General features: G+C 45.4%; 1 protein-coding gene across 2 annotated transcripts in view; it reads right to left on the bottom strand.

Annotated features, from left to right (window-relative positions):
* The window catches only part of LOC116947357 (serine/threonine-protein kinase D1-like), a 48,651-nt gene extending 43,451 nt beyond the window's left edge, over positions 1-5,200 (bottom strand). Inside the window, exon 1 of one of the 2 annotated variants that reach the window (XM_032962997.2) lies at positions 3,974-5,200. In XM_032962997.2, coding sequence (XP_032818888.1) covers positions 3,974-4,336 — 363 coding nt within the window. In that variant the 5' untranslated portion in view covers positions 4,337-5,200. The remainder of the gene's footprint in view (positions 1-3,973) is intronic. The other variant, XM_032962998.2, reaches the window with a different exon arrangement.
* Positions 5,201-23,627: the final 18,427 nt, after the last annotated feature.

The raw sequence follows: 23,627 nt of genomic DNA, 5'->3' as shown, positions 1-23,627 counted from the left end.
GTTGGGTTACAACGTGCGGAGGGGGGGGGGGAATTTGACAGGGGGGCCACATTCCATTCCCTGGACCAGGGCCCATGCCAACCACGCTACACCACCGGTGTCCTGAGTTAATACATTACGCACCATGGCTTGGCCCACCGAAGAAAGAACACAGGTGAGTGATAATTTATAAGACCTGTGGCAATTTTTTACGAGATGTAGCACTTGCAGATGTGCCACACTTTAACTGCCAACTGTCATTTAGAAGGACATATTTTTTTTATATACTGTAGTCCAATGTAACTAAATGCAGTTCAAATAACTTGTGCAATCATACTACTACTAATTTATTGAAAGACCTTTGTCATTTCATATGATTCGTGAATTACGAGTCATACAAGGATGAAGAATACACCAGATATTCTGAAGAAACAATATACATTTTCCAATTGTAAGGTTTTTTTTTTTAAAGAGCAACGTCACTTGTTTAATCAGGCAACTGGTAGGCTAAGATTGTTTGATACAGACACCTCTTAATGAATGTCTAAATTACAATATTAAAAAAACTCATCACAATACGCGAGATTTTGTTTAAAGATGATTAAGTTCATCATTATACTAATACGGATGTATCTAAATATTTCTGTCCGTCATGCCACGTTTAGCACGACAGCCAAAAGTAGAATGAGGATGAGCCCCTTGTGTATATGGTGGCCTTCCTGTGTACACGGCCGTGGTGGCAGATGGTGCCACAGACTACTGAAGCTATTAAAAATCATATAAATATTATACGACAAAACAATAATAATCATGTGTACTCTCCTCGAATGTTTGCTCGTGATCTGTTTCCAGGATGTTTTCAGCATGTTTGTAGACTTTAGCTCTTAAAGTATTGAACGATGAGTTACAAAACATGAAGATTAACGTTAATTCATCACCACTGTCATCATCAGCCATGGTAAATCCACTGCTGGATGAAGGCCTCCCCCAAGCAGCTGCCATGTCGTACATAGTAACCTTAGTTATTCTCTATTTTTCTCAATAATGGTGAGCCAGCCAAGATATTTTGAGCCCACGGAAATCACTATCTTGTCTCGTACAGCGTTTGCAAGACATGCCGTAAAATGCATTTATTGGACGGTATTGTATTGTTTAATACGACCAATTATTGATGCTCCATGCATGCTGTCCCCCATCCTCTGCAATTTGTCGAACTGTTGGTCAAATTGGAGATGGCAACGATTCGGTGGACAACCAGGAAGTACACATTGCTCAAGGTACGAATTGACAAGCGGCAGATGCAGACACCGGATGCACATGTGTAGTTAGTGATGTTGTGCAAACAGGCAGTACTATAATATCGTGCTTAGGGCCCTGTGTGTATAGTTACATGTCTCTGCCTTATGCAGCCTCCCAAAATTCAGCCGTTTGTCCCCCACCGCTCGCAATCACTAGGGTATGAAGCCACTGCTTTTGGCGAAACCTCGGCTGAACAGAGATAATTACAACTCTGATTAACACGGTTGGCTACATACGGTGCGAAATAAGTTTAACATACGTATAACTTATTTTCTGCATTTCAATGCTTACAGTGTTTACATTACAATTGTGCATAATTTTCATATTTTGGATAAAACACTTGTGCAAAAGAATCGTAATAATAATTACAAAGTGCCTTTTAATTATGCAAGATAGCCTCGCTGAACCTCCAGTTAGGTTTTGTTAGTTTATGGGAGGAAGCCAGGCCACCCGGATGAAACCACAAATAGAAACTGATAACTCTTAAAGCTCCGCATAGATGTATTTAATCCACGGATGATCCAATCTACTCAACCAATTGCAGACTGAACCCAAGCTGATGGCCACCTCAAAGTCCCACATTCTGTAACACCTGGCTATGCATTTGCAGCGTCCAATTTAACGTACAAGCTCAACCCAGCTGCCTTTATACAACAGGTTCGTCTCACTTGTGGTTATTAACGAGAGTCTGTAAGATCTATTTCATAGCAGGTCGTAGGCGTCGACAATTCCCCTGCTACAGTGCCATGCTGGTGAAATGTTAACTACCTCGCCTGGTAAACAGGAGGTCATGGGTTCGTTCCTGACCCTGACGCCTGCTGTATATTTTGAGTTTGCATGTTTTCCCCGTGGTCATGTGGATTTTTTTCCAGATCTTCCAGTTTTTCCCTCCACATTTAGAATCAGCATGCTGTGATAAATGTCCACGGGATAAGCCACTTCTTTGAGCTATAATTTGTGATAACCCGCTCACTTCTGAAAAAGAGCTATATAGCTCAGTGGGCCTTGCCTGGTAAAATATATATTTTATATGTCGTTCAAAGGGACCACCTGGAGGATGCTACAATAATCAGTAATGATGCAACTATGTTGTCCTGCGGTGGCATAGCCATCGAGTGTGCAGGCGGTGCCACTGCGCCAGGGCCCACGATCACATGGGCCAATTGCTAGGTTACAAAGTGTGGGGGGATTGGATAGGTGGCCCCATTTAGTTTTAGTTGAGTTTCAACACGCAGACCCTGGCTGTGGGGCGAGTGCTTGGTGGCTGCTTGGGGCTGTTCACCTGGGCCATGTACCCAACGACCTTGAGTTCAAATACAGGCCAAGGCGAGGGCGATGTCTAAACCAGACCTGGTACCACCCACAACCCCATTCACTAACCCACGCTGACGATGGTGATGAAGTATGGCTTAAACAACCTCGTTGACCCTGAGGCATTCATCCAGCAGTGGACTAATAGGCTGGAAATTGTGCGTGAATAAATGTTTAACGTATGTTATTAAGATACTGTAATCTGACAAATCCGATCGCAGTGCAATGCATTTTAATAGTCTCTATTTCAGAAGAGACCTGTTAAACTGATTGTCTCTGCTATCTGAAGAGAATGTGGACGTGTAATGTGCAACAGGCTCGTAATGCAATCAACCCAACCAGGTGGCTCGGCGGGGGAGCAAGACGGCTCGCAAACAATAAGGGTACCGAAGTTCAAATTCTGGTTGGGCGTTAACCCATCATCCCTCCGGGGTTGATCAAAACAAATGACTACTAAATTTTGATTTAAAGCTTTCGTGACTGCAGGGATTCATATTCCTGGTTCTTTCGGTAAAGTCACGTAGAAGGGAAACAATAAAATAATAAAATATTAAACAATAAAATCATTGATTGCTTGTGTTGCAGTCGAAACGTCGTTAAACGTGACTTTACCGAAAGAACCAGGAATATAAATGACTGCTACTTTGTGGAGAAGTCAACGGTGTGGATCCTCTGGGTAAACTTTGCCTCAGCTCATAGGATTTAAATCGATGGTCATTTGAGCAAGAATATTCCTGAAGTAATTTAATCGGCGGGTCTCTGACGTTTCACAAAAAAGTGTTTCTCGTCGAAAATAAGCAAACGGATGGAGCACTTATCCATTGTTAGTCCCGGGCTAATTGTGAAAATTCCATATTTCAATGGCCGGGGTTAGTTCATTCATAGGTAACTGCTCTGACCAGCCGGCACAACAATAAGTGAACAGTGAGGTACAGTAACAATTGGTGGTGATGGAAGTGGCAGCTGGTGATCGTGCTGTGTTGGTGCTGGAGATGGGGCTCATGATGGTGCTGCTGGTAGTGCCATGGTGATGGTGGCGTTGGTTAGTAGTGGTTGTGCTTTCGGTGCTGTGGTGGTGCTGGTGATAGTCATTGTGGTTCTGGGGTCGGCGGTGGTGCTGTTGGCGTGATGATGCTGCTGGTGATGGTGATAGTGTTTGCTGTTTCTACTGTTGGGAGCAATCGCTACTACTACTGATGATGATGATGACGATGCTCATTATTCTTCATCAGCTTCTGCTGGCATTGCTGTAGTAGCAGCAGCAGCAGCAGTAACAGCCCAGTACTGCAGTGAGGAGCAACAATAAAACCGCCGCATCACCCCAAAGAATTAGCAACACACAACTCTCAAAAGCCCTCCGAAGATTACATCGTCAGCAACATACCTTCTGATCCACGATTGAGCACGCGAGCTCCCTGATGGCCGCCAGAGACATCCCATTCGCGTCGAGCGTCACGGCCTCTCGTGACAATCCGATCTGCAGCTGGAAGGAGATCCCGAAGGCCGGTAGAGGTGCTGGAGAATCGAGCTGCATCGACTGCAGGGACCCCTGTGGAGACAACCCTGGACCTGGCCCCAGCCCTGCTGGACTTGATCCGGCTCTGGGTCGGTTCTGGTCCCTTTGATCCGAGTGGCCGCAGAGAGGACTTGAGTCTGATCTGACCACGGAGGCCACCGCCTGTTGGTCATGATGATGATGATGGTGGTGCCGATGTTGATGCTGATGATGGTCGTCACACGCTTGCATTATCGTGGAAGTTGATATTGTGAGCTGGGGTTTTTTTTGTAAAGGTTTGCTCTTTGAATACTCAAATTAAATCTTATTAGGTGTATGTAATTGCTACTAGTTATGAGTATATATTATTAATACAAAAATATATCTATATACAGCAAGCAATATATTTAATATCATTTGGTATCTGCATAACATTAGTAGTATAAGGCTATCCCTGGGTAATCAGGCACAATAAAATAATTGCTGTACTACATATGATAAACTGTAAAAATGAAAACTACTACAATAGCCGAATGTGTGTCTGCACGTGTATGTGTGTGATTGTCTCTGCATGTGGACGTTACGTACGTGCATCTACATGCATGCTGATCTTTTGTACATATAACTACATATGTAAGATGGCAAGTATATATTTGCAAAAGTGTGCGTTTTAATCTTTATGTGAATGTCTAATTGTCTTTACTGTATATCCACGTATGTGAATGTTTTAACTACACGCGCCTGTGTACATGCAAACACGTGTGTGTATGTGCTTGCTAACACCACTTGCCACAACAGCCTGCTAGAAGGCTATAAGGGGGGGTGGGGGGGGGTATGTTGCCTCTCCTTCGTACGGTGTGGACACGTGCAAACAAGTGAGTCTGCTTACACGCGCAACCGACTGACGTGCCCACGTAAAGTGCTGCGAGCGTTAGCGCACGTGTCTGCGTGCGATGCGTCTGCGGCGTGCAACTCGGCGAAGCGGTGTGAGGATTCGCCCGATGCTGGCACTCCTGACGGTGGCTGTCAGCAGGAGACCCCTGCGTGCAGCTCCGACGCGAACGAGGAGGCGGAATAGACTCGGCGCACGCTCCGAGAGCTCCCTCCCTCCCCTCCCTCTCGCTCATCGCGCGCTTCCTTCCTCCTCCTCCTGCTGCTGCACTCTCCAGCCGTCGCCCACGCACAGCACTCGCGCGCGCATGTGTGTGGGTGAGTGTGTGGGTGAGTGTGTCTGTGTGTACTGGGGAGCGGTAGTGTAGCGGTTAGCGCTACGCTACGCTGCGCTACGAAACTGGCGACCCGGGTTGGATTCCCGCTCACGGCGAACACCAGTGACGATTATCTGAACCGGTCCTGGGGCCTCCCCTAGGTCGACTCAGCATCAAATGAGCTACCTGGTGCGATGTGTAAACATCGCCACTGGGAAGACAAAGGCGGCCGGGCGTGGTGCTGGCCATCCACCCCCTCGTGTACCGTTCCGGCCTTCATAGGTGCTCGCTAACAGCACTTGCCCCTACATCCTGTTAAGGCTATACGGGGGATCTTTATCTTTGTATGAGCGTGTGTATGCGGTGTGTTTGTTCGTGGGTGTATGGTCCCTGTGTCGGGAACAGCATTTGCCCCTACAGTCTCTTAAGGCTATACGGGGGTACTTTGTATGCCAACGAGCCTTCGACGCTCCAGGTGGACTCAAAGTGCACCTAGCATGGCACGAGCGCTGTGGTGACGTCACCGCCACTCAGTGGTGAACGCGGTTGTTGTGTGCGGTGTGTGTGTGCGTGCACGTGTGTGTGTGGGTGCACGTGTGTGTGTGTGGGCGTCAGTGTGCCGGGGAGCGGTGGTGTAAGTGGTTAGCGCGCTGCGCTACGAACCTGACGACTCACAGCCACCCCATGTGACGATTAAGCCTCCCAGAGATGTGAAATAATCGCCATTGGGGAGACAAAGGCTGCCGGGCGTGGTGCTGTCCACCCACCCCCCTCGTGTGCCATGCGGGCCTTCATTGGTGGTCGCTAGTTCTGTAAGGTGAAGTGTGTGGATATTTGTCTCTGTTTTTTTGCCATGCATAATGTATGAGTGTGACATGCAGGGCAGGGCGATATGGGTTGGCTGCTCATTCAATCCTCTGAAAATGCTCCGGGGAATCGCATCATTATTGCTGTGTGCTTGTCGGCTGGTCAAAGGATCATAACTTATAAACGCTTTGCATCAGTTCTTCATCATCATCCATCCCCGGATAAATGCCTTCCCGAGCCATCGCGATCTCTAACGGTTCCTACGATGCAACAACAACAACCATCCAACCTGCACGTGATCTGATTTCGTTGCTCCATCTCTGTGGTCGTGCGAGTTGCGTCCTTTGAAGGCCGCTCCGTTGTTAACAGCACGCCGTTCATGCGAGCGATGCGTCCTGCCTACTAAGGCAACTTTCTTTTTTGTAACGGTCAATATGTCTGTAACTTGCGCACATTCGCTCAGCCACGTGTCCCCCTTCAGGATACATTTCAATAATGTCCATTTATTGCGTTCCAGCTGATAATAGCAACACAAATGGCTGTCGTATTTCGCAAACAACAAAGGATGGCACACACGTTAAATAGACATTTTAGTTGTCTGGAAAATGCACATAATACAGGTGTTTTTTTGGGCGGTTAGATCACGTAAATATATAAATGTGTCATTAAACCCGCCACCACCAATTAATTTTGGTTGTCACGTAAACAGAACATGCCAATTCGTCACGAGTACAGCACACTGGTGTGTTGGTGAGCCAAGCTACAACATTTACAATCTTGAGTACGACGTTTCGCCAGTAATCACAACTAGCTTAATCAGGCGACAGCCAGATTTGTGGAGAAGTCCACCTTTTACGCGATCTAACCCAAAAAACTGTATTGGTCACGAAAGCCTACATGGCAAACTGGACAATTTCCTTTCGCTTTTTAGTGCTATCTTAGTACTCCTCCTCAGCCCTTTGTCAATCCACTTCTGTACGAATGCTGCCCCCATGCCGTGCCGGGCATGGGGCCTGTTACGCCATACTTCACCATGCTGGTCAGTGTGAGTTGCTATGGGGAGGTTTTTTACAAGATATCGCTCAGGACTGATGTTAGTTGTATTTATTAGCGTGGTGTGATAACCACTGCAACAATATTACCTCATGCTTCCATAATACAGGGTTTTTGTTCGACCAATATCATCCGTAAAACACATCTAATATGGGTGATATTGGTCGTGAAAGCCTACGTGTTAAACTGACTACCCCATAATTAGTATATTATCGAGTGCACAATATGCCCTGTTGATACCTATGATGATTTAAATAATAAATTACATTATTGCCACATTCTCTCGGTTTCATCTCACTTCCCATCATTCTACAGTATTCCTCAAACACAGTATGTATACATTATAAGCCAAAACACCTCGATACCATACGTGGAATGCGGTTTTTTTTCATATTAAGTCAGGGTCACAGTGGGTTTAGATAAATTACAACCTACATAAGGATTCAAGGGTGTCTGGAAACAGCCACTGATCAAATCAATCCACTGGGGCCATAGGCCTGCTTCATGTCACATTTATTACACGTACAGTGGCATTGGATGCTGCCATGAATGGTGTAATGGCTGGCACACGGGACTTGCAACGGAGGTCGCCGGTTTGATTCGATCTCCCGCCTTGGCAGTCGAAATAATGGTGCAAGTTTCTTAAAATCAGCCCATCTCTATCCACGAAGCAGGAACACATACAGTAGACGGTTGAACAGCAGTTGATGGGAAGATCACGTGTCGTGGGGTAAAGTGTGGGTACTCCCAACTCTTCCAAGATGTCCGGCCAACGCGGAAGAGTAGGCCAAATACCCTCTACTCTAGAGGGGTCCTCGAGAGGAACTCCCTAATGTGGAGCTCCTGCCAGCAGCGGCTTGAGCGAGCAAATGTGTCCCAGGGCTGCAACTTTACCATCCTCTGCGGTTGCTATTTACAATTGAGAAGCCATGCTTAAGGTGCCTTTGGTGTGGCTCCGGGTCGTTTCTTTGCTCTGGGTGCCCTGCGCTTTGGCGGGTGCAGAGGACTCAGAGTGCCGCACAGCCTCCTCGCCTCGTGTGCGAGCGTCGCCAAGCACGCCGACGATGCCACGTCGATAGCTGCACCATTCAAGTGTCCCTCTTGCTGCCATTTGTCCCCGAGAAGCCGCTCAGTGATGTCCATCTTTCTGACCGGCGGCGGCCCGCATGACAATTGTTTTGTGCGGTTACGCAGCTTTAATGTCGAAGCAAGAGACGAAGCTCCCCCGTGTAGCCTTAACATACTGCTGGGGCAAGTGCTGTCAGCGAGCAGCACCTAGGAAGGCCGGAACGGCACACGGCAGGATTGGGTGGTCAGCACCGCGCCCGGCCGCCTTTGTCTCCCTAGTGGTCCGGTCGCCTTTGTCTCCCAAGCGGCAATGTTCATACACCGCACCAGGTACTCATTTGTGACTGAGTCGACCTAGGGGGGAGGCCCACGACCGGTTTAACATTCGCACAGTGTTATCTGTCGTGAGCGGGAATTGAACTCGGGAGCCGTGTTCGTAGCACACTGCGCAAACCATTTCGCAACCACTTAATATCAAAACGCACACAAACACACACACGCATCGAACGGCGCCACATGTTGCTTACAACCCACTGCTGTTGAATTCTCGCACGGGATTCAGAACTATTCGCCCGACATTGTACAGACCCGAGTTAACCCGGCTCAAACAACGCTTCGATCGGGACTTCTCAATCTTGGTTGATTACAAATCAACCCATTTCACAACATGTGCCAAACTCGCGCACCACCGCAATGTTATGTTGGAAACATCGACGAGCCGTGGGGAATTGAACTACAGTTTTCAACTCGAGTTTGAGAAGCTCTGGATACACAGTGGCTTCATGACATCGATGGATGTGGAACGTTGTTACAATGTTTGGCGTCAGCTTCGCCTCCAGCTCCTCGGATAAGGGGCCAGTGAAGTTGAGACGTGTGGAGGGGTTGAGGAGGCGTGGGGGTGGCACAGCCGACTGCGTTACCACCCAGAGCACCGGGCCTGGCTAATTGCGCTGTGCCATGAACAGTGCGACCCAGTTCAACTCTCAACCATGGCTACAATTTGTCACGTGTGGTATCCCAACCGGTCCTGCCTCCCCTCAATTTCACCAACCGGTAAAGACCAGCACGATAACGTATGGTAATCTTCTTTGGTTCTTTCGGTAAAGTCACGTAGAATTCTACGTGACTTTACCGTTAGAACCAAAAAAGATGAATCCTTGCAGTCACGAAAGCTTTAAATCGAAACTTATGGTAAGTAAAAAAAACACACAACCTGACCGAATTAGCATGGTTGGGGGTGGCGAGGGGCCTCATTCATTGGTGGAATGAAAATGGCTGGAGTTTATTACGAGAGTGGCATTTAAACCCACGCGTCAAATACACGGCGCGTTAAACAGACCGCGCAAATCCTCATCGCACACACGCCGTGTGTGTGTGTGTGTGTCTGTTGCCAGCCGTCGGTGGGAGTCGTAAACAATTCCGAATTGTTTTTTTTGCGCTGGAGTTTGTGGTAGCTGTGAGCTCCAGCTTTGCAGAGTTCCCTTCGTCTCCGTGCCAAGGAGAATGAGTCAGCTCTTGTGTCGCGCGTGTCGAACTGCCGCGTAAAATGTGAAACATGTGAGAAAAATGTTTGACAACAAATGCCAAGCAAAATTCTAAAAGCCATGCTGGAAACGTGCCCCCGCCCCTCCTCATCTCCCCCGTTTTATTTTCCCTTTTCCGAGCAGTGGAAAAAAAAATCTGGACTTGGTGCCTCGTTCGTACGTACAATATGGCACAATCGGTCGCCTCATAAACACACGCACTTTATCAACAATGTGACGTTACTGCACGGCAGTCTATATACGGCAAATCCTTCGTGTTAATGCGCACTATAATATTTGTAAATGAGACAGAGTTATGGATATTAAAGTGAACGATCTCATGCAATTTAGTGAAAGCAAAACATTTCACAATGAATCCGCTGCTGGATTAAATCCTCTCCATGCTGTTGGTTACGGCTATTGTTTGGCCATACTTCACGTTGCATAGTGCAGGTTGGTGTGTGGAGCAAAAGACCAATTCATATTGAATTTGTCGCTGATCTTAGCCTTGGCCTGCGCTCAAATCTGGTCGGCAGGTTCATGTCGCAGTGCACAGACCACTGTGCCATCGCTCCCCCACAGCGCAATGTGGATTCATCACAGCGTTTCCATCTACAGCGCAGTACATGCAAATATTTAATTTTAATATCGTATGTACCCCTTGTACAGTGTTCTTCATTTCAAGGCCCGCGGGCCACTGGTGGACCCTGATGGCCTTAAGTGCGGCCCCTAACGTACGGCCCAGGACAATACAGAAATGGTGAAACTCGCCTCGCAAGCGACGTTGCGGCCCTCACACTGGTGGCGTCTTATCGGCGAAAGTGGCCCCACTCTGAAAATGAGCGAATAATTTTGCTCCCTCACATGGATCCAAAGTTACACCGAACGGTGTTCCTATGATGTGCATATTCGGTACGTGAGTGGAATATTGGCAAGAAATGTCATTTCGCAACGTCGATATCCTAACCATGATCTTTCACGAAACCTAACCGCGATCCAAGCCCAAGGTAAACTCATTATTTCAGATGCTACTGGTTACATTACTCAGGGGGGGGGGGGGAGGTTCCTTTCTTTGAATGTAGTTTCCTCCCCAAAAATAGCCGTGGTAAAAAAAAAGCCTGGGTGAAGGAACCGGGAGACGATGAGCGCGAAAAGAAAAAAACGAAAAAGTAACGAAAAATCACCCCGCCGTACAGTGACTGCTCTTGCAGCAGAGAAACTTTTCCCCGCCTCCAGCGGGTTCGGGCAAAGCACGGGGGGTGGGGGGGGGCTCGTGGACAATAGTGGGAAAAGGGCAGCGAGACTCAGGAAGCGATTGCACGCAATGCAAGGATATCGCCTGAAGGCCAAATACAGTTCTGTTTGAGAGAGAGAGAGAGAGGCGGGCGGGGAGAGAAAAACTAAGAAAAGTTCACATAAAATAATGTAAATACCGCATTGGCATCCAGGCACAGCTGCAGGAAAGAAAATTTAAACACCGCGTTGGTGAAGTAAGTTTCGGCCTTTCTTTCAAGCGGCCTGCTTTCGAATGTCAACAACAAAACAGGGCCGTGATGGAAAACAATAGAGGAGTGGTCTCCAGCTCTGGCAAAGGTCCGCAGAGCTGCGTCGGTTCTGCAGATGGTTAGGGCGCAATGTAGTTGTAGAACCACGTTCGTGAGTCTGCGTTCGTTGCCAGTAGGGCATGAGTACAAACAATGCAATCGGAATCTGCAGATTGCTCAGTAACATTGCGGTAAAATAGAATAGTTGACGTTTCGGGAAATGGCCCTTCTCTTCATAGCAGAGCGATATAATGGAGACATCGGTACAGTCTTCACCAAAAAATCGGACAAAGACCATTCACAAACATTGGACCCATTAGGTAGATTTATATATATGCACACCGTAGTGTGCTTTGCCATTGGCGAAAACTTTCAAAACGTAATGATTCCTTCCATATACCACCAGGTGGAACATTTGAGACTTCCATGAACCAATGGGGTTTGTTGGCACCACCTGGGGTGAAAGATGATATCAGTATTCACCACGGGCAGTCTTCACCATGGGTAGCACCTACCAGGGCAAAAACATTCGCATATATACTCTACATTTCATAGACAAACTTCATATTTATTTTGTCATTCTGTAGATATTTCATATATTAGTGTTTTTTTCATATCCAACAATGCATTCCCTATCAAATATAATATTTTGCATTTTCTTACGTCAAAAAAACAAGGGAGAGCTTACTATTACACGTATTTGTAATTTAGAGATACAATTATTCAAGATATGCATTGTTCGCTTTTGCCACCCTGGGTAGTACCAAGAGGCATTTGTGTGCGATGGCTCAATGAACAACTAATCGGTTCCCCAAATCACTTTACTTGGTGTCTGAGGAAAGATGAAGACAAGCCTAACTCTGCTTCTGCTTTCAACCGATGGGTATTTCCAGGGCTAGATTTAAAGCTTTCGTGACTGCTAGGATCCATACTCTTTGGTTCTATTGGGTAAAGTCACGTAGGTGAAAATAAAATAACAAAAAATCACGACGTTTCGGCCACAACACAAGCGGCCTTCATCAGGTGAAGAGACGAGACTGGACGCTGTCCTCCAGACAGTCTCGTCCCTTCACCTGATGAAGGCCGCTTGTGTTGTGGCCCAAACGTCGTGATTTTTTGTTATTTTATTTTCACCTACGTGACTTTACCCAATAGAACCAAAGAGTATTTCCAGGGCATTAAAAAAAAAACATATTTTTTTCCAAGCAACTTACCAGTGTGTCTAAGAAGAACGTTTTTATTCAGTGCATATAAATATAATGGCAAAGACAAATAAAACAAACGCTAAGAAGTGCGTGGTGATAGACGCGGAGAGGTTCGGGCTTGGAATCACTCTTCTTCTATCGTATGGATAAATAACATGGATCAATAACATGGATTGATAACATCAGATTGAAGATGTAATTGAACATGTTGTTATCCACTAAATAGTTTGTTCAAAGGCAGAGTGGACCTCGTCTATTCCTCCTGTAAAGGAGTGAAAACAGCAGAGGTCGGCGGAGTGCTTACAATGTGGTCGATGGTTTGGGATTCGTGGCCGCACGCTGACAGAGGGGCACGTGGGTCAGTGAACGAACACGCCACAGGAGACATCAAACCCGAGTTAAAGACAAGGGACTTCACGAAGAGAGAAGTGAGCCTGTTTGGGCAGGACATGTCGGTAGCAGGTGATGATGCCTGGTGGTCAAGACTGACTACGGAACGACAGCCAAAGCAGAGGCGTTCAAGGAGACGTGGACCGCACAGCGATGAGATCAGTTCGGGTGCAGGTGCAAGCTGTTTTGCAGCATCACAGGGCTATCAGGGATAAACGGCAGCTTGTGGAGGTCTTCATATAGAAGTAGATCGATCATGGTCGACGATGACAATTAATGGGTGACTGGCATGTAAAAGTGGGTAAAAGGTTCAGACGCATAAAGAACGATTTGTAAATTTTGATTTAAAGCTTTCGTGACTGCAGTAATTCATATTCTTAGCTCTTTCGGTAAAGTCGCGTTGAAGGGAAACAATAAAATAATAAAATATATATAAAACAATAAAAATGATCACGACGTTTCGACCATAACACAAACGGTCGTCATCCGACACACCTGATGACGACCATTTGTGTTATGGTCGAAACGTCGTGAGAATTTTTATTGTTTTATATATTTTATTATTTTATTGTTTCCCTTCAACGTGACTTTACCGAAAGAGCTAAGAATATGAATAACGATTTGTAAGTTCTGTATCTGAGTGTGAACTGAGGTAGGTGAATGTCTATTGGAAGATGCCACCAACACAGACGGGACAGGAACGAATACTTTTTTTCAGAATGAAGGAATCTAGGAAATGGCCATGAAGAAGCCCAGTTGGTGACGCTATCAATGAGATCGTCTTAATTCTAATGATTATCATGTAAGAGATGCCTAATGTCCTCAAGAAATCCAATGCAGGACGTGAGCACAGGGTCTTGTGATGCAAGCTGAACTTTAATATAGCCAAGGATAGAAAGCTAATAATAGGCAAACATAAGTTAACATACAAATCTGAGTCAGGAGATAGCCGATGTTCAAACTAACTCGAAGCGACAGTTTCGAATGGCAAGAGGAGGAAAATTATTACAAGTCTTCATGAGGTAGTAGATGCGTTCCAAATGAAAGGCGCACAAACGAAAATCGCGTGGCATGGACCCCACAGTCACCCAACCCACAATGCACGAGGAGCAGCGCACACACTACACACAGACAACGTTGTCCCACGTCCAACCACTTAGCCGCATATTAGTGAATTCAAATAGCATTTCTAAGTTAGCCACAAACACACGAAATCGCACAAACCGAACCGGCATTAAGTTAAGCAAACCCGTAAATGGATTCCGAGAGATTAAACGATGCAATAGCTGGCATAGTAATAGTGCATTAAAAGTGGAGGGAAAGACACAATATCGGAGAACGAATGATATGAAACCATAAAATACAGATGAAGGAAGTGGAGGGATGAAGAGAGATGATTGAGATGCTAGACAATGGTTCAATACACAGAACTCCAAAAACAAACAGGACAAGACTGACAAAATAAAGAATAGAAAACAACACGACAGTGATTGAAAGCGCCATAGTGAGCAAGGGAGCATGCGGCCGTCTGGAACGCTCTTCCGATATTAGGAAGCCACTGGAGCTGTGCACTTTTAAATCATCTAAATTGAAAACTAATTTCTTTAGAACTGCTTTTTGTGTTTAGTTTGTTGTCTTTTCGCCGCACATCGGATTAGCGCGAGTGGCTACGTACGATGCAAAATAACTTTTACATAAAACCAGCAAAGAGGAGATTAATGATTGGCATGTGACACATTGTAGAGAATGATGGGACCATAACTTACCATAGAGATAACATCTCAAATTATTTGGGGAACTTGCTGCAGATGTTTGTAGTAAAATAAATAATCATATAGCTGGAGATTAGACCATCAGATGAATACATCTAAATAAGTGCACATTGCACTTAAAACTATAAACTATATTTTGTATTGCACCAGGTAAGACCCATTGAGCTACATAGCTCTTTTTCAAAAGCGACCTGGCCACATACGATAGGTCAATTAAGTGGTTTATGTAGAAATTTACAGCAGCCAAATACTCGAAACGCATGTTGATTACAACATGTGGAGGGGAAAAGCGGAGGACCCGGAGAAAAATCCACGCGACCACGGTGAGAGAGACATGCAAACTCCAAATATACAGGGATCAGGGTCGGGATCGAACCCATAACCTCATGCATACCAGGCGATGGAGTTAACATCTCACCACCGCGGCGCTTTACACAGCACATGAGGGGAGTGCTCCTGAACCAGACGAAAGTAAACGAAAGACATCATCCAAAGAAGGAACCCGTTATTGTAACAAACCTAGAGGACGTATTGATTACACGTTTACAGATAAAATAAATAAATCACGGAATGATGCCTCAATCATTCATCTATTCAAAAAAGGGTTTCTATAAAATTGACTTGAAGAGTCACAGGACCCGTTAACCCTCTTGTCACACGCATGCAAATTGTTCGTGAATACTCTTGGGTAGCAGAATAGTGGAACATTTTTTGAAGAGGTCAACCGACCTCATGATGAGCAAGCCGGGTTGATGAAAGGCCTATGTTTCATCAACCACAGTTTTGAGCTGAACATTTGATATATTTTTTTCTCACGTGTGGACACACAGAACAGAGCACTGCGTATACGTTCGTGTGTTTACCCATAATGCTTGGCACGTGTCGTAGTACTTACACACGTACAGTTCCTACCACCCCACCTCCTCCCCGACTGCGAGAATTTCTACAGAAGAGACTTTGCCATTCGGCTTATGCGAGTCCGTTGATTTATGGTTGTGTACGTCGGTGCCACACATTGAGGGCTTAAACTCCCACGTTTTCTTCGCACAAAATCAAACAGTCCGTTGAAATCCTCAAGTTCATCTAAGGGCATCGCTGTGGGAGGTTTATTAACATGGCATCGGATCTTAAATTACATTACAAGATCATGGACATTTAGTCAACCGCTGCTAAACTTTATATATTACATTCCACGTGTATATACACACACACACGTATCACCCGATAATCAATACACTGCAGTATTGTGGAGGTTATTTGACATTACTTCACCATACTTCGCCACGCTTTTCAGTACGGATGAAGGCGGGGGCCACAGATGTGATAGCGTACAAGTAGAGTCCAACGATGGATTCTCACTGCACGGACCTCTCCTGCCCACCGTGTAGCTCTGCAGCCACCTATAACACCTGTTTGATTTATTATAGTGGTGACCCATTCGAGAAGTGTAGTATACAGGCTGAATCCTGCTTGGCGACAGGGAACCTACACGATCTGGCGCATTCCGAGTAAGTTGGTCACCGGCAGGCAGTTCATTCTCGTAAATCCAATATAGTGTACTCTATTACATTAATCCACACGAAACATGGCAGCATGAGGGCAGAACATTGCTCCACACTTTCATTTGCTGTGTAATTCCTGGCAAACCTTAAACCACCCCCCCCCACCCCCCCCATTTTACAATGGCAGCATCCACGTAAAACCGATTATAAACAAGGGCACACATGGAACTGAAATTAGACAGACAGGAACCTGGGTAGTAGAGAGAGGAAAATAAGCACGCGGAGGAAGCAGCTGGGTGTTTAAAAAAAGGGGGTTAAAAGCGCAGCCCTGCAATTTCTGGCTCATGCCACTGCCAGCAGAAAGGAGGTTCCTGCAGCAGGCTCTAGGGAGTCCGTCTAGAGTCCAGAGCATGGGGGTCGCCAACTCGCGGCTCCGAAGCCGCGCGCGGCTCCTTTAGGGCTGCTTCGTGACGTTGTTCACTTGGCTTTGCGGCAATTACAATATTGAGTGGGGAGGGGGGGGGTTACCGAATTTGAGAAAAAAATGGGGCTGTTCTTGTCATTTTGGTTGCTGACCCACCCCTGACCTAGAGGGTATGTGGCCTATGCTTCCACAATAAACACTTCTATTCCTACTCTTCCACGCATCATGGAAGAGGTAGGAGTACCCACACTTTACCCCACCACACGTGACCTTGCTGATCGACTGACTGTGGTGGACCTGTTTATATTTGTTGGATGGACAGAGGTGGGAGGGGAGGGGGGGATTGGAGGAAATTGCTCATTATTGCTGCTGTCGAGCTGAGAGGACTGGCGCAGCACTTTACTGACGGCCGAATGTTTACCGCAGTGGTTTTATATTATGAGCAAATGCCCACTGCAAATTCTTGATACAATAATTGTTTTTTTTTTCCAAGAGGATACTGACAGTGGTGATGTCGAACCAATGTATCACCAAGTGTTTTAATGAGTGTGGGAGTAAACAGGCGTGCGGGGATGCCGTCGATGGCGTAGCTGTGGAGTGTACAGGCGGTGCAACTGCACCCAGGGCCTACAGGACAAAGGGCCCAGGTGCTGAGCTACGTATAGCTTGGGGAGTGAATTGTACAAGAGCTTTCATTATTTACACGAGGACCTATCCCAATTATAGTACTTGTATTATACCAGGTAAGGCCCACTGAGCTACATAGCTCTTTTTCAGAAGCGACCTGGCCACAATTGATAGCTCAACGAAGTAGCTTATCCTTTGGAAATGTATAGCAGCCAAATACTCTAAACGTACGTGTCTAAATGTGGAGGGAAAACCGTACGGTCCGGACATAAAATTCACGCGACCACGGGGAGAGAAACATCCAACTCCAAATATACAACAGGTGTCAGAGTCGTGATCAAACCCACGACGAGGTAGTTAACATCTTTCCACTGTGGCGCCCCAACAATGCTATGCTACCGGTTAGAACTCATGCGAATAATAATAATACAATGACACTCTGTATCAATCTACTTGCCGTACTTCCTTTAAAATACCTGCTGTACATATAAATACAGCGGGCTAAGCAAAGAGTATATTTCATTTATTGATGTGACTTTTACATCTGATGAATAAAATAAATAAATATAAACATGTGAAGGCTTCTTTTCAAAAAGTGACATTTTCCAGCATCTGTGAAAGCATTGCTCGATTTATCGAAGGGAGCGGGAGTGACGGTGCGGTGGTCTGTGCACTGCCCTATGGATCCAGCAGTCTGAGTTCGATTCCCTGCCACGGCTAACATCAGTGGCGAGTAGACATCTGAACCGGTCCTAGGCCTCCAACCCTGTCACCAACTTGACCAGTGTGGTCGAGGACGGTCAAACATCATGTGGAGGCCTTCATCTAGCAGTGGATTTACAAAGGGCTGTAAATGATTGTTATCTTGCTATTGAAGGGTTCCTCTTGCGTGGTATTCACTCAGAAGTGGCCTTGAAGCATAAAGTTCCCGTTCCTTTGTCACGTGACAGTTTCAACCACTGTGTGTATGGAAACTGGTTTGCAGTTTCCAAAACAAATGGTAAACATAATTCATAATCTTGAACGTTCACCGTCAGATTTACAATATTGCAGTGTGTGCCCTGCCCACTGACCTTAAGCATTTACAAAAGTCGTATTATAACGCTGTAATGCGTTTGTGAGTTATTGCATTCATAAACACTGTCGGGGTGCCAGCACACGTAATTAAAAATCACATCCTCGGAGCCAATCATAACCAGATCACTGTGAGCTGGAAGAAATGAGGATGGGTGAGAGAGGAATTGCTAACTGTGTCTAATGATGTGCTATGGAGGGTGAGAGTAATGTGAGGATAATTATAATGTATTTTTCATGATGGAAAACCTCATTGACGTCCTGAACCTATATACGATTCTCACAACATCCTGCTTTCGAACGTATACTTGCTTTTGTATGTATGTACGTTGAACTTTTTTCGCACCGTACGTAGCTAACCGTGCAAATGGGGCGATGTGAGATGAAAGCGCAGTCCCTGTAACAGTGTACGCTTAACCGAACACTTCACAACTGTGTCAGCAAACCAATGTACCGCACAATACTGCATTCTACAGTGCACGAAGGTACACGCACGCCGGGAACTACACGCTCCACGTGGCGCGCGTGTCCTTTGTTGAAATGTGGGCTGCGCGTTTTCAGACGTACAGGGACAACGCACACACACACACAGAGCCTGCACGAGAGGGCAGCACCGGTCCACTAGCTGAGCCAGTTTAAACCGCGCAGCACTGTTTAAGATGTCAAAGCAGGGCGTGATGTGAAGCTAGGCATCTTACTGTGATCGTTCACGTTGTTTACCGGGGAAAGTGTGTGTGTGTGTGGCAAGCGAGTGTGATCCTAGAAGCAATAATTGACATTGTGTCAATGTGTTGCTACAAACTGGATGTCAATATATATTTTTGTAATGGACCCATCTTTGTCCATTCACTGCTGGATATCACCACGCCGTGTTGGTCATGGGGGTTGTTTGGCCATACTTCACCATGCTGGCCATTGCAGGTTGGTGAAGAGAGAATCTAGGACCAGTTCAGTTATCACGCACCACTGATGTTAGCCATGATCGGATTTAGGATTCTGGATTCATCACACATTGCGCTAACCACTGTTCCACCTCTTCAAGCCAAACTAGACAGCACCACACGATACACATTGTATACATACTTTTGAGGATAAGAAGAGGCTTGGTTCAGTGGCATTATCCAGCCGAGCAACATTTGGGGAGTCAGAGAGTTTATTTTACCCGGCAAGGACTTGGGTCGACTTGGGCTCTATTACAAGGCCAGCCAGGTTACATTTTTTAAAGTATTATTCCACTGGTTTATCCAGGAAAGCTTCAATGAGTTTCATAACTTTTTTTAGGAGAGTCATGCCAATTGTTTGTTGCTGCGTGTAATGCAAACTTGGGCAATTTAAAAAAAAAATGTGGACCGTGACACCGGCACACAATGGCTACTCTTGCAAATGACGCCACGGGATCCTTAACGTCTTCTGTGAGGCGGACGGTGCGTAGTTTTTTTTCTTACGGTTAATACGCCCGGAGTATTAGCCAGGGCTGCCGCGGGGTTAGAACGCTTCGGCTGGGCCACGTCACTACCCCAAGATGACCTCAGAAGTAAAATGGAAAGATAAATGCAGCAAACAAGTCATTTAAATCTTCACTTAAAGCTTTTGTGACTGCAGGAATTCATACTCTTTGGGTATTTCGGTAAAGTTTCGGTAAAGTCACTGAAAGACTCAAAGAGTAAGGCATTTAATGTTGTTATACAGGTAGATGTGCGGTTTATTAAGGCAATAAAAGGGGTACCTTGTAATTGGAAATAGCTGTTTTGTTTAGAATACTCTTATAAAGCAATCTGAATAAAATGTACATATTTGTTGAACTTCTTTCTCACCATACGTAGCCAACCGTGCTAATCGGAGGTATAATAATAGTGGGGGGGAGAGGTTATTTAATTACAATACATCCAAACATTGATGCAAGCATTAACCAAAGATTGAGCTGAAGTCTGTTAAGGAACATCAAACGTTAATGATGTATAATACTTTACAAGTTATTTAAACAAAAAGTGCGTCTCATGTACTTGTATAGAGATTTTGAGTAAATTGGTCACAACACATCCAGCACACCCTTATCTATGTGAGATTGACAGCGGCACAATACGCGATTGTGTTTGTGTCTGGGACTTTTTTTAGTTCAACAATTCTCTTACTACACCCACGATTATGTGGCCCAGGTTTTAATATTCTCATGACATCAGATTCCTCTCAAGGCATTGATGTGTGAACCTCAGGGGCACAGCAAGGAAGGGAGTCACCATGTAAATGCTCCCTTATCAGAATTTGTCATTCACACGTGAATTGTGAGAAAAACTATGTATTAAACGAGACATTGTCCTGTGGCCAGACTGTCAATCCACCGCTGGATGAGGGCCTCCCCAGGTTGTGTGGATCATGGGGGCTATTTGGCCATATTTACCCCACGCCGGTCAGTGCAGATTGGAGAATGTGGGAATAATTGACAGGTATAGTACATTATAATAAAAAATAATGTATGTCGCTGCCACTGCCCTGTGCTGCTGACTATGTAGCCATGTAGGAACTTCAAATCTGGCCACCCACACAAGCATCTTTCAGGCTTAAACCTGCTCAGGTTGTGAGATCTGATGAGATCAGGTACAATCTGGGTGATACGGTAAGTGGCATCTTCCATAGTCATGTCTAATTTCCACAACTGGTTCAGGGCCAAACATGCCTACATTGCAATGCTGAAGTGTTATGAGACTCGCAGTATGTTTTGTTCTTCTTTGCGGAGTTTTAATTCCACAACGAAATGTACGAGGATAGAAAGTGTCCAACAACTCATTGACATGAGGCCTGGCCACTGCAAACGTCCGCTGTATCCATACGTCCAGTTTAATCAGCGTACAGGCATACGAAAGTAATTATCATGACTACAACTGTGACCTAAATCACCCGGAATGCCCCCGATCTTGTCTGGCCTCAGAAGCTCAGCAGGGATTGAAGCCCGGACAGCGCTTGGATGGGTGACCACCATGCGTCCACCATGGGCAACAAACAGATGCAGTCGGCGTTGTGACCTGTAGAGGACAGTACAGCAACATCCATGTGTCTCCACTACTCTCAATCCACAACAAACTGCATGAACAAGCATGGTGAAGTATGGTCAATAAATTCCCCATTCCTGCAAGGTGTCGGGAGGCCCCTCATCTAGCAGTGGATTGACAAAAGCATGGACTGTGCATTATGTCATGACTATAACGACAATACAGTGGCTGTGATAACGCAGTTCCCGTGTTAAAACAGCACAGGTCTTGGCCAAAAATGACTGCTATTCAACGCCGTTTCAATGTCCAACGTTCCTCTGAAGTTATTGTCATGCTGTGGACCTTCGATGATTTAACACGAAATGCTGGAATTCAAATATAGTTAGAAAGAACAATTTATGTTGTAGTAAATTAATTGAACGATACGACGTTATATGAAAGCTCGCAAGGTTAACTGAGATGGAAGGGCATCTTCCTTTCCTAGAATTATCTCCTTTTCTCTTTTACTTTTCATGCTTTTCTACTGTTCCCGAGATCCTAACTAGGGCCGAGTTTTACCTCGCACCTGTTGTCATAACAAGTAATACGTTTTAAAAATATCACAATAGACCAACGACAAATGAAACAGCGCCTAGTACATGACATTTAATTAAAAAGTATGCGCAGTTGGAAACTGCAATGAGATGTTCTTTAGTAACTATTTGTGTTTTAATTGAAGATTGACAAATATTAATTACACCCCTGTAAAAGGGCGCCCTCTCGTGAACTTAACAGACACGAACGCTGAACGTGCGTCTCCGCTAGATTGCATTCTCGTGCGCCTCGCATCCAAAAATAAGAACGACCCCATAGCTCTTCGCCGTGCGGAGACAACGATGCAGCATCCCCTGCAGCGCCGACAAAGTCGGCCCTCATATCCATTTTTGCAGTTACATTTTGCAAAATGACATAACCGGATTTCACATTTTCTTGCCGTGTCTGCTCGCCTACATCAGGGAGGGCTTGAATGCCGCTTTAAACAGGTGGCGGAAAAACGATACCGTTTTTTTGCAAACCCATTTATTCTGGGTTTGATTCCAGGCAAACAGTTGGCGTCGGAGGGGTGCGAGGGGGGATATCGTCCCTCGGTTTTTTTTTTATTACGTTGAGCGAGGATTGCGCTGTAAAGGAGCTGGAGGTGTCAGGTAATTTCCAGATTATACCAATCCCAGCAGCAGAATGTCTCTGAGCTAAGGCCAACTCTTTTTGGATGAGCAATGGAAGTTTTTTTTCTTTTTAATATAAGCTGGCTGGATTTCAATGCCGTAAAATTACATCTCTAAATGACTAAAGGAAGCTGTGGCCAGAGCCGGACAAGTTTATATCTGTTTAGTGTTGCATAATTGCAATTGCCTCCTCCATCAGCACCATCATCATCAGTGGCTCATACACACGCGGCTATATTTATGATAGCCCAATTGTTTTTATTTCTTGCTCTGAGGGCAGCAAAAGGCAGCTATGAGTAAATAATTTATTATAAGGGAGCACGATATCTCTCCTAAGAAAAGCCCCAAAAAGATACCCGAAATATGTTCAGGTTGAAGCAGCGATATTGGCTGCGAGATATTTTTTTTTCATCATGTAAATAATAAAGTAGGAATGCAAGCTGAACTTTTCGACTGTATCCTTTCGTGTGGTGTAATTGTTATAGCATGCTGGACTGTCTTGCACTTCAGTGATTGCCAGTTCAATCACTGGTGGCAACTTCACAAAGCTCCCCCCAACAACCCCGACACCCACCTCTGCCCATCCAAAGTATGCATTGAGTACACTGCAATTGTCGTGCCAATTATTCCTATCCCGAACTAAATAATATATATTTTTTCATCACCACATATGTGCAGTAACATTTATTTAATCGGCCTTGAACATTTGTTTTGACCCTTTGCTCTTGATTGCAAAATTCAGATAGATCACTATGTAACAATTGTTTTTTTGTTCCTGGGTAGTAAGTGTTATTTCCTAATTGCGTATACCTCACAAGTACAGAAAATGGCAATTATTCCCCACAAACTTTGCTTTTTAACCAGAACATTGATATTTTGAAATGTACCTATTTTACAGAACTATCCAGATAGATTCAGTGCTGAGTATCTGAAAAATGCAGATATGGATACATATCTGCATTTTTCTGAGATAGCATCAAGAGGCTGCAAGCATCCGGCAGACACATTTTGCCATGTCTGCGGCCAATTTATCAAGACAAGAGCGAAAAAGTACTCTGTGGAAGCATCTGCTAAGATGTGTGAGGCCTACAACAAGGCATATTTCGGCATGCCTGTCGGGGATCAAGACAAACTCTGGGCACCTCATTTCACCT

This window comes from Petromyzon marinus, chromosome 29, assembly GCF_048934315.1.
Source record: "Petromyzon marinus isolate PM22_M1 ecotype Great Lakes invasive population chromosome 29, UKy_Petmar_22M1.pri1.0, whole genome shotgun sequence".
Taxonomy (NCBI): Eukaryota; Metazoa; Chordata; class Hyperoartia; order Petromyzontiformes; family Petromyzontidae; genus Petromyzon; species Petromyzon marinus.
Note: the sequence above shows the minus strand (reverse complement) of the source record. Positions and strands in the feature narration are given on the sequence as shown.